Source organism: Opisthorchis viverrini (assembly GCF_000715545.1).
Source record: "Opisthorchis viverrini unplaced genomic scaffold opera_v5_343, whole genome shotgun sequence".
Taxonomy (NCBI): domain Eukaryota; kingdom Metazoa; phylum Platyhelminthes; class Trematoda; order Opisthorchiida; family Opisthorchiidae; genus Opisthorchis; species Opisthorchis viverrini.
In genome coordinates, this window is record NW_008751994.1 from 222,781 (window position 1) to 234,528 (window position 11,748).

The following is an 11,748-nucleotide window of genomic DNA, read 5'->3' on the forward strand; positions in this document are numbered from 1 at the left end:
GAATACCTGAAGACGTCTCAGTTCGCTGCTCGAACAGGCCAAGTCTCACAGTCAAACTACTGCACCATAATGATCGTCTTCAGAAAAATAGGCAAGAAACACACTGTAGATTTCATTATCTCAAGTACAATACAAAGGCTCTTGTAACATATTAAGGCCAGTATCAGCTCATATCTGAGTGCCCGCACTCTTGCAGGTCCAAAACAGACAAAAGCTTTGCTTACGGAGGATAAATCTTGTCTTTGGGTTCGGCCAAAGTGAAGTCGAACAACTCGGATCGCTTCGGGTTCTCTGATTGTATGTTGTGTGGTAGTTGCGGGCAAAGTATGGAGACAAAAACTGTTTTCTTTATGTAGCCACTCAGAAAACAACACAGTCATGTATAGCTGAAATGATTATCCACTTTCTTTAAATGCATCTTTCATCTGACACGAAATGCTTCCAAAGATAAAAGGCCACGTGTTCCCTCAAGCCGAACCACAGGAGATAGTTTTCGACGCAGCGGCCGCACTGTGCTTGGATTGTTATTGATAATATGCTCGATCCAATCTTCTTAGATGCACTTGGCTTGTGTGTCACTATTGGATCTTATAATCACAAAATCAGTTGAACATACAGTGAAGTTTTTGCTGGCGACATACACGTCAATTGCTCTTTGGCCTGATTTTTCTGAAGTCTAATAGACAAACTGAATTGTTTTGGGGTGTAGGTCAAAATGTGTTTGATCTTCTACTGTGTTTTTTGGTTAATATTGATTGGAACCACCTGACTTTGGTGGATTTGGTATCCTCCGACCCACTGGACTGGCTCCGTGCATCGACGGTCCAAGTGACATTTGGCGCCTAACCTGGAGCGAACTGACACCCGAACGTGTGGCCCCGAAATGGTCACTCGGATCTTCGGATTGCCCATAATCAGAGGTCGAATTGGGATCCCGTGACATACTAGTACGTGCCGGAACCTTGCCATCCCAACTTCGATCTATGTGAAGTGTTTTAAACTCCTGTACAACCAATTGATCATGTTTTGTTGGTACAGAGCATGTTCGAACAGCTACATTCGAATGTTCAGATGCATTGGTATGAAAAGTGGGAAGTTGCATACGACCTTTGTTGTTCGAGGAAGAAGTGGTGTCTGTGGATGTTTGGGCAGTTTGCACCGTTGTTGAAAATTCCTCACTCACTTGGGAGATATCGGGTTGGGTAAAGGCACGCCACCAAGCTGGATCAACCAGGTCTTTGAGAAGCTTTGGTTGCCCAGGGATACTGTGACAAGGCAATAGGTGGTTTCGCTCGAAGTAGTCCAGTATCTGTTCGGTAAAATCAAACAAAGCGGTTTTGATAGGCTTGAAAAAGGAGGTTGATTTCCATAAAGCAAATGTTCAAACAATTCTTTGCCATCAGACATTCGGCGATTGTGCCCTTCTAGGAACTCTGAAAGCTATCTCTAGTTTTTTATACATGGTGAGTCCGAGTAAACTCTATATTCGCAAATGGGATCGAGTAATTTTGCTGCTTGAATGCAGGTGAGTTCTACGGATCTCAACATCCAGTCAGGCCAGTAGCATCACACACGATTGCCAGCGGTGAGATAAGTTCGGTTTTAATTAACATGGTGATGACCAGTGTCTGTCGGATTTGCCTTGTGAATAGTTCCTGTCTGTCATTACCTAGATTCTCTATTTCAGGTAGCGCCAATTTAATGGAGTCCATTCTGCCTTAGCAGGAATTTTCTACCAGAAATTCAACCACATAACCCATTCCGGGTGTTGGTGGTTGCGGGATTTTGTAGAATACATACACGACTGTCGTTTGGACGATAGTCCTTCTGTCCCTGCACAGTCATTCTGATGAGTTCAGACCAAGGGGAGAAGCACTGGACTCGAGTTTCGCTCCTATTAGAGCTCATCAAGAGTGCATATTTGATGGTCGTGCCGGGGTTTGGACTCCGCACTTCTGAAGTGCGAGGCGAGCGTGTTACCCCTACTCCATCCGCACACGATGGACTCATACAAATTTTTACATCTGGACAGGTGAATATGCTCGCCCTTGAGTTGGGTGAGCGGAACACTCAACGCCTCGAACGACAACCCAGTAACATACCTTGGTTGTGTCGATCAATTGTCCCGTCAGTCAAGACTTCCCAGTCAGGTAGCGTTACAGACGCTTGAAACCTGCCGAACACATTTTGTTTCAGATGTTGGTTGTTGCGGGGTTTTGTAGAAAACACATTCACATAACTCTCGTGTGTACATTTGCGGACATTTGCTTTGCGGAGGTAGCAGAAACTGCGCCTAATGATTAAGTTTTCCTAAAAATTATCATGTTCAACATACCGTTTCTTATTTCATAGGCAAATTAAGCATTAATAGCTTTATTTGATCCATCAAAGAATATCTTATCACCAAAAATTAGGATATCATGTTTTCATTGTTGTCTCAGTATACGATCTGGTGTGTTCATACTGTGAAACATGTCCCAGTATGATCAAGTCAAGCAATGGTCACTGCGGCACCAACTAATCAGCAAGAAACGAAAAGAAACACTCTGAGAAGTGATTGCAGGGCTTCCTGGTTTGCAGAAGCGGGAATTCCGCGCGAACTGACTGTTTCTTGAAAAGGAACTATGGAAATCGGGCGAACAAGCACTAAGTCGTCTGTTAAACTGGTGCTATTTTGGAACCAGTCGTTGTTGAATAAAATGCTGTGATAACTATCCTCGAGTTTTCAGGAATTGAATGCTGGGCCAGGGGGACCTGCCCAATATGGATCCTTGTAAGCAGTATTGATAATGTTTTCTGGCTAGCTACGGCATAACAAAACGATGTTGTCTGACAGACTTATCGATCGTCTTGCCTATTTTCGGAACATTATGGTTAATAGTTGCTTTGTCATTTATCTTACCCTTTCATCTTATCGCTTTGCCATTTCAGCACACTCCGATAGTGATACCGTGAAGCACGTTCCAAGTGGGAACTGGAAATCAGTAGCATAAAATTTCTTTACCCATTTCATTGGAAATGTTCAACTGATATCCATCGACCGCCTGAAATTCCTATCTCTCTCTCCATTTATTCTTGACGGTCATGACAAGACGATACTGCATGCGTTTCAGATCGGTTATATCAGATGAAGATAGCAGAACAAATCCATGGGTTCTCTGATAATCATTTCTCTTCTTTTGACAGCTGGCCTACTAATAAACTTTGTGTGCGTGACACACGAAGCACAGTAACCTATGGACTGCTTGTGGAAAACCATTTCTGATGAATTCCACCACTTATGACAGTATTTATTCAGTCTAGTACTGTGTGGCTTTCCCGATCAGGTGACAAAGTTTCTGTTAAGCGTAGAATGATGCATTATCATCATCAGTATTCAGTACTTCTTCAAATGGGCTCTGGTACTGCAGGCTGTAATGACTAAAAACGCCAAGAACCCCGGAGGGACAATGCATCAGGCATTTTCCCCTGATTTAGGTTCTTCAAGAAAATGCGATAAACTCGAGCGCCTCGTAGTGAAGTTTAGAGTTCCATCTTTAAAAGATCAACAAGACATGGTCATTTAGCAATTTTCGCGCATACCGCAGAATGTCTCGAAGGTTGTGAGAAACATCCGATTATATCCAATATAATCGTAGGAAAATTCAAACAGCAAAAAACCAATCTCTTGGCGATTAGGTTTCAAAATCACACAAGTATCCTTAGGAGCTAACAACCACCTAGGAGACAGTCTCACGGCTAAATGGCTGTCTTTCAGGGAAACCTGTAAAATTCCGTGGCGCCCATCGCATCAGAACCTGTTTGAAGAATAATTCCTGTTTTCCAAACAATCAAACTATTTTAGTGACATTCGGGTATGTTGGATGATTGATTGTTTACATTGGGAAACTTGAGTTACTGTAGTAGCTAGAGCCAATTTGATGGAGCCAACTTGATAGAGCCAACTTGATGGTCGAAATTTCTCACGCATTGTCACGTACCGCGCGGTCTTTATCATAACTATCAATTTTTCTCCTCGCGCCGCCTTCTTCATACAAGGGAAATTCTTTACCATAAGAATGGGTGAACATACAGTTCAGCGAAAGTCACAGGATGAAGCTCGACAGTTATTGCATGGGCGTGAGGATACATCCTATATCCAACGGTCATAACACAGACGAGTTAAAAAATTGCCGAGGTTCTTGCAATCACCTTCAGTGACCATTGAGTGAGACTCTTTTCCACATAAAAGCGTTCACGCCACCTCAAGGCATCTCTTTACAGTGGAAAATACCTCAAAGGAAATATATAACTCTATCGAACATTACAATCGAGCTAAACAACCAACAACACTGCTCTGTAGGTGGGATGAATCTTCGGCTGACTGACACGTTGGCTCGCAATAGCACGGCTTAAAATTTCAGCTACTGGCAATTCGAAGAGTAGCAAAATTGTGGTTGTTTTATGTATGAGTTGAGCTGTTTGTAGAACCAAACCATGGTAATTCGATGAAATTTGAGACCATCAGTTAACTGTATTGTTGTACAAAACGCTCCAGTGACTCCCCTTGATTCAGCACTAATGAGAAATCATTGAAATTGAAGCTTATCTCCTCTCCTCGTTGTCTGCATTGGATCAACTGATGCAGTCACTACTCCGTTGTCACTCAACAGCAGTCGAGGGCGAACATCACTATACGCTACGGAGAGGATAGGGCTAGTTTTAGTTTCTTTTGTGACAGCTTGTCCTTCAAACTCTCTGGAATTAATTCTCGTGTTCGGTAAACAAAACGGTTTGGTGGCTGTCTGGTCCAATCAGGGATTATCTGCCCAGGGGAATAATAAGTTTACTTAACAAAACACAAAAACTCAATGCTATCCTAAAAGTTTACCTGTGAGGGTAGTTCGGCCAGCACTTCCTTTGCCAGACCCACTTTACTCCACCGAAGGTTGTCAGAGCCGTCGGCAGCCAGTCGAAGGAAGCGTCGCATTTGAACAAACTATGAAGAGGGGGACGAATTGCAGAGAACGAGGAAATTTAAAAATCTATAACAAGAATACACTCATTATTGCCTTCCTGAGCGCAATACACTACAGGTAAAGAATTTAGACCGTTTGTTGAATGATAAAGGGCACAAAATTTTCGTCTTCAGAGCACGATTTTGGGGGAATCGATCATTTGAAAACTAGTGTAGCAGAGGTGGCATTCTTTGACTAAAAGTAGGCTACTGGAGGTCTTATTCAATCTCGACTGTTTTCAATATGGTTCTGAAGATGCATCGCATACCATTTGTAACTCTCAAGAGGAAAATTTGAGTGATGCACACGGGATAAACAGAACCTGTAGAGAATGGGGCTAAAAGCGGCCGATACAACCATCCGTTTGTCAACTCGTCGAATGGTTACAACGGAAGGCGAAATCATGAGCACCAAGAAATAACAGTACTAAGTTGGCCACCGGAGGAGGAATTGAGAATGCGAGGAGCTGCAGAAAATGCTGCTGAAAACGTTCAACAAGAAGCGACAATGGACGAATTTCAGTGCCAACTCTCTTCCTACAGAAGACTGTAAATTATATCTCGGTAGCCGTAAATAATACTTGTGCTTTGTTTGAACGTACCTATATAGTTATGGTTATCACGTATGGATAAGGCTCGGAGAAGCAAAACCATTATGAGCCCCATGAAATCAAATTATTGGGTATACAATTCCGATAGAGTAGTTTACATTTGGCCGTCAACTTGAATATGTTATGCCGCGGTTTTAGACGACAGAAGCTCTAAGGTATAGCACCGGAGTTGAGAGAGAAGGAACGTTCTAACATTCCGGAAATCGACAGTGAAAATCGCTAATAGGTCCAGCTGACAATTCCATTGAGTAACTGCGGATGTATTTCGTGTGAAAGGCAGCTGACACCAATTGGTATATAGTTGGATTATTTACGTTGAAAAATCAAGCGAAGAAAGGACCTGAAGGACTCTGAAGGAGGTATTTGTCAGATAACCGTAAGGAAGAGAAACGGCAATCCGCGCGCGGATTAGTGCAGTAGCCTTAAAAAGATTCGTTTGCATTTTGTTCACCGTTTGAGTTAGTTTTGAGGCGTAGCAATCTTCCTCTGTCTAGACTACTGGAACATATCAATGTGGTCGATGAACAGTCTTAGCTGTTGTATTTAAGCCTGAAGTAACGAAGATAAATTTTTTACTAAAGGCATCTACTGGGGAGCAAAACTGACAACGCATAAGTTGGCGCTGGTCTTGAACAATTCAGGAGCACTTTATCAAACCTCCACAGGAGACTAAATGTTCATTGGGTGGTAGGTTGCTTTGGAGGTGTCGGTCGTTTCAGAATGTTTTCCCGGAGTAAAATAACTCCATTTCAGATCTGGGTATCGTCAGACATATGAACGAGTAGAAATTATATATCTAGTGTTTATCGCTTGGTTTAAAAAAGATCAAGGCAGGCTCATGGTGGACGTATGGGTTTACGTGATCCGGAAACTGGTTCTGATACCCTGGTCAAACTATCCGTTGTTTTTTCACTTAATACAACGTTAACGAGCACTTACCAACAGATTCCCAGAAAAATAATCATACTTGTCATGAAATATATATATACCGTTGCTGAACAAAACTAATTTGCACTGTTTTATTCAGTGTGCGGATTTTGAAAATTTTGTTGCACCAAGTCGAAAAGTGGCCACACCACCTTGTGCATGCGGACAAGAGACAATAAATTCGTAAAAGTCACAAAGTCTGATTTGGTTACATCTCTACTAAAATAATCAACACAAGCAGAAGAGAAAAGCCATTTTAGCGATCGTGCGACAGCTGGCTAACTTCCGCTAACTTCATGCGTGGTGCACAGTAAGTAATGTGACTGGTGAAAAAAGCACTTGAGCATTGACGTTTAGAGCAACGTATTCGGGCTGGGGCCAGACAAATTTCTAGTGAATACAGCGGAAATTGATGGACATTTCCAAATGCGATGTCATTTGTTTAGCGGTCAGGAGCGGGAGAAATCTAGCACTGAAGTGATTGTGTCTGGATCACGACAAGACTAATTGGTCCACCAACAACACCAGCCGCAGCGCCACCACCAACTCTAACCAAATTTTAGTAGACAACCTAGTCTGCACTCGTTGAAATAACTTGGTCGCGCGCACGCCGAATTTTGGGGTCATTGATGGACGGTGTGTGTTTAGGCTACCTTAACACATGATCTAGACATAGCGGAAATAAAACTAAGTAAATCGCCGATTAGAAGTCTCGCTTTGTCCTTTTACTGCTTTCCGGTAGACCCGGAAAACAGGAATGGGCCAAGCACTGGTACAGATGACCAGACCGTAATTACGGGTTTCTAACAGTTAGATATATGGACACCTTCGGCCCGTTCACTGGTACTATTACATTCACATCCCTACCCGTCTCCTGCGGATGGGGAACTAGGTCCCAGTCTAACTTGTCTGTTTAATTCCTGGTTGACGAATTCCGGCTGCGAAGGTGAGAAGCACTCAGTATAGTTTCATAGCAGCGAATCGACCAGCGGAAGAAGTCACAATGGAAGTGTTGGTTATTCCTACTTCATAGAAATATAGTTACTGAAAATGGGCGACCAGCAGCTTCATTCATAATTTTAGCGAACCTTAGTCATGTCCCGAGAGGAAGAATGCGGTAGTATCCTCCCAGGCTTCCACAATACATTACCGTGACTGGACTGAGGTTCGTTTCGATTTCATCGCAAGCTATGAAGAGCAAGATGAATTTCAGAAGTTCTGAAGCCAAACTCTAAAGTACCACGCATTCCGAACAAGGACCAGCCTGGGGATGGGTGTATTCGATATCAGTTTCAAATTAGAATTTTTAAACTCATTATCAATCTGAAATAGGTTGGTGCAACCCAACATGGAGGTCCTGATTCTGCATTTAATGTTTCAGGTGGAGGTCATCATAGGTTCCGAAGTTGTTGACATTATCATTGGGCTATTTGGTCAGCAGAATGGTTTTGGACAATTTGGTTCGAGAGTTCCCCTTGTAAGGGATTTTGGATGAACGGAATCTTTCCAAGTAAACATCCAAGTACTTTCATGTTTTGCAATCAATAAAGGCAAAAATTATATACAAATGGGTTTTTCGCTCTGTAATTGAAGCCAGTCCATGCTAAAAACTGAAAACCACTGGCACTTGGACAGACGGTAGTGCCACTCATTTCAGAATCGGGGAATCCACATCACGTGGTCACGTGACAGATGGCTCTTTCAATGAGAGCACTTAGACAGGATATAGCGCCTCAAAAATTCCCAGATCCCCATACAACAAAGGGAATTTTTATTTAGCTAGTCTGACTGACGGCGATATAATAGTACCATGCCGCCTTATTAGTGGAACAAAGACTGTGAATTTTCTGTTACCCAGGTTTACAACAAACATGGATTTCCCCTTCTTTGGCTCCGAAAACGAGTTCAAGCAAACTCCCCACAGATCTTGGTCAAGATTTCATCTTTTGATTGAAATCAACCTGCAAAGCCGAGGAATACTCTAAGGACGTTGCATCAAAAGTGTTCGTTTCACGGAATGCTATGGCAATTCGAAACAGCCAGTTTTTCATTAGTAAATTAAGTTTATGATGTTAGGTCATGAGTGGCTTAGCAGCAGTATGATTAAGTTGCGGTTAGACGGGATATACCGACACAAGTTCATCTATACCTCACAGTACACAGTCATATGTTGATTGCTTTTTCGAGTAGATTACTGACGTCAGACCCCAAAATACATCAGCATTTGCTGATAGACATTTTCATGAAAACGTGACAACGTATAAGTAAATGTTCATCCAAAAAGGGGGTCAGGTAACGTTTATTCAGTTTGCTGACGTTCTTTCTTTTAAACGAAGGAATGTGCCAGCTTCAGTTATAGTTTCCAGAAATGATGTTGAGAGCTATGTTACCTAACAAAGATAGTCAAACTGCTGCTACATTTTGTCAGGATACCGAAGCTTTTGCGATCAAAACACCTTGGAACAGGTATCCCACCAACGTATATTTGAGACTACGGATTATTCTTATCTTAGTCAAGGAAATGCTCTTCTCAGTAGCATATATTGGGACAAAACAGCCATGGAATAGAGTACATTTCCGAAATGGTATGTAGTGATACATAACCCTTGATGTGCAAACGCGGACAGTGTCCGCACACCCAGACTGAGTTGTGACGGGTGGAACGCCTTTTATCTTCCCTATTTCAGTCGGCTTGCACTACCTTGTTCGAACAAAATAAGCGTACGATTGCTACCTGCAACCGTTGGCCGGCTTAGTCTGTCTACCTCAGATTATATCTATAAACACAGATAAGCGGTTTTCAACACTTGGTTAAGCACAACACAAAGGTTCCTTCCACCGCATGCTGTGTCTCAGTTACATGAATGGGTACCTAGTTAGGTCAATAAAATTGCTTTTCCGCGGGTTTCGCTTTTACAGTTCCGTTAGTCGACCATGTATGGCCCAAAGGAACGCCCGTTTGATGTCATTTAAGAATGTTGGAAAAGTGTAGATGAAATGCGAAGGCATCGAAAACAAGTCGGAAGAAACGGAATATTCCAGGCTTGGGAGAAGCAACGAGTGCTTCGGGTGACCTGGCTGACTCCGATATCGACGGTGGAGAGAGACCAATGCTGTTGAACCTCGAGGCGATTGTTGCAAATGCTACAATAAGGATCTTGCCGTGCAACTTCTCGTTGTACAGTCAGCTCGCAGACTGCTATCCAGTGACCCTGATTCACCAATTGACGAACTGATAAAAACAGGAGTGTTAGCAAAACTGTTCAAATCTTCAGTTTGAAGCTGCTTGGGCCCTTACAAACATCGCTTCCGTCACGCCGGCTCAGACCATGGCTGTGTTCCGGAAATCCTTATCCTTAAGCTTACAATGAATCTAAACATAGTGTAACTTAGTGCATGACCCCTTTGGGACTTTGTTCGTGGTGTGGTAAGAGTTGGGGATTTCTAACGGAACTGTACGTGAAGCCAATTTCAGTCTTTAAGCATAGATTGGCTTCAATAGAAGTACTGAACGTCTCCGTCAGAAATTATTCAGGACTGTTGGTCGGCACACCCAACCTGTGGCCTGAGCAGAAGCCGTGTCGGTCTGGTGCCTTCAACCGGACTTATGTGTCCACAAAGAAGTTGCATTGAGTTTGGTATGGAAAATACAGCCTAATTGATATTCCTAAAAAGGCTGCTACCTGTACAGTTGTTGACCATCTGGGATTTGTTCAGCAGACAATATTCCAGGAAAACCTTTCCGAGTAACTTGTGTCTAACACTGATGCTCTGACACTACATTGTAGCTGTGACCACCACTCACACAAATGAAACTCTCATTCAAGCCCTCACAATTTTACATTCGGGTTAGTCTCCAAACGCCTTCATCTCTCTATTCACTCTCAACAGTGGCCATATTTGTCTATCCGATAATCTGAGTTCTGCTGACCAATGGAATTTCTGTCGTCTCAGTAAGATAATGTTCCTGGCTTTAGGAATGATATCCTCATGGAGTCTACACACTTGTATCCTATAGCTGAAAACTATACCAAAAGAGGTATCAAGCCGGGACACTAGAAAGGAGCGGACCATTCAGTCAAAATTCAGTCAATTTTGTAGAGGACAGGTTGATGAACAAAAATGCTTTTGGCAGTTCTTCCTGTAGTTTTTACAGCTTCGGGGTCGTAACTCCAGGAAAACCTTTCCGAGTAACTTGTGTCTAAAACTGATGCTCTGACACTATATTGTAGCTGTGACCACCACTCACACAAACGAAACTCTCATTCAAACCCTCACAATTTTACATTCGGGTTAGTCTCCAAATGCCTTCACCTCTCTACTCACTCTCAACAGTGGCCATATTTGTCTATCCGATAATCTGAGTTCTGCTGACCAATGGAATTTCTGTCGTCTCAGTAAGATAATGTTCCTGGCTTTAGGAATGATATCCTCATGGAGTCTACACACTTGTATCCTATAGCTGAAAACTATACCAAAAGAGGTATCAAGCCGGGACACTAGAAAGTAGCGGACCATTCAGTCAAAATTCAGTCGATTTTGTGGTAGGTAAATGTAGATGCTCAAATGCTCGTGAGTTTTGAAACTAAAGCAATTTTAGTTCACCCTAAATATCGTACTGATTCTTCTATGCTGTTACCACGCAAAGTACTCTTTCTACTGAGCAAATTAGAGCCTCACAGTCTGAGCAGTCTTCGACTGCTCAACTGTTCTTACCAAATAATCTGTAGAGGACAGGTTGATGAACAAAAACGCTTTTGGCAGTTTTTCCTGTAGTTTTTACAGCTTCGGGATCCTCTTTGGGGTTTCTCTTCCATCCTCACGGAGCAATTCAATCACGAATAATAGAGACACATCACGTTCTGGAGTATGAGAACTGTCAACTTGAAATGACTTTGTTTTCTCAGTGGGATACGTAAACTGAGTTTCTTAGGCAGCAGAAAAGTGTCCCTTAGTTTAATGCTCGCTGTGTAAGCTGTAGCTGAGGCATGTTTCTCAGATGTATAGCTCGGAAGGAGAATAATCTGAAACATTAGCTCGACAACATAACCCCTATAATTCCTCAGAAACCCTTCAAAAGTTTCGTGAGAACGTTTGTGGAAAGCGTTTACTCACGAACAATTAAAAATCTGCAGTAAAAAGTCCCTTTCTAAATAAGGAAGTAGCACAAGTGATCACCTAGCTCTCTTTCTGTTTTTGTTCGTTTTTTGTTTG

General features: G+C 42.5%; 1 protein-coding gene across 1 annotated transcript; it reads right to left on the reverse strand.

Annotated features, from left to right (window-relative positions):
- Nucleotides 1-2,070: 2,070 nt before the first annotated feature.
- Nucleotides 2,071-4,969, reverse strand: T265_10124 (hypothetical protein; the record flags this gene model as incomplete). Its single annotated transcript, XM_009176400.1, has 2 exons — nt 2,071-2,310; nt 4,871-4,969. 2 exons carry the CDS (start codon nt 4,967-4,969, stop codon nt 2,071-2,073), a joined length of 339 nt encoding a protein of 112 aa, XP_009174664.1.
- Between the last annotated feature and the right edge of the window lie 6,779 nt (nt 4,970-11,748).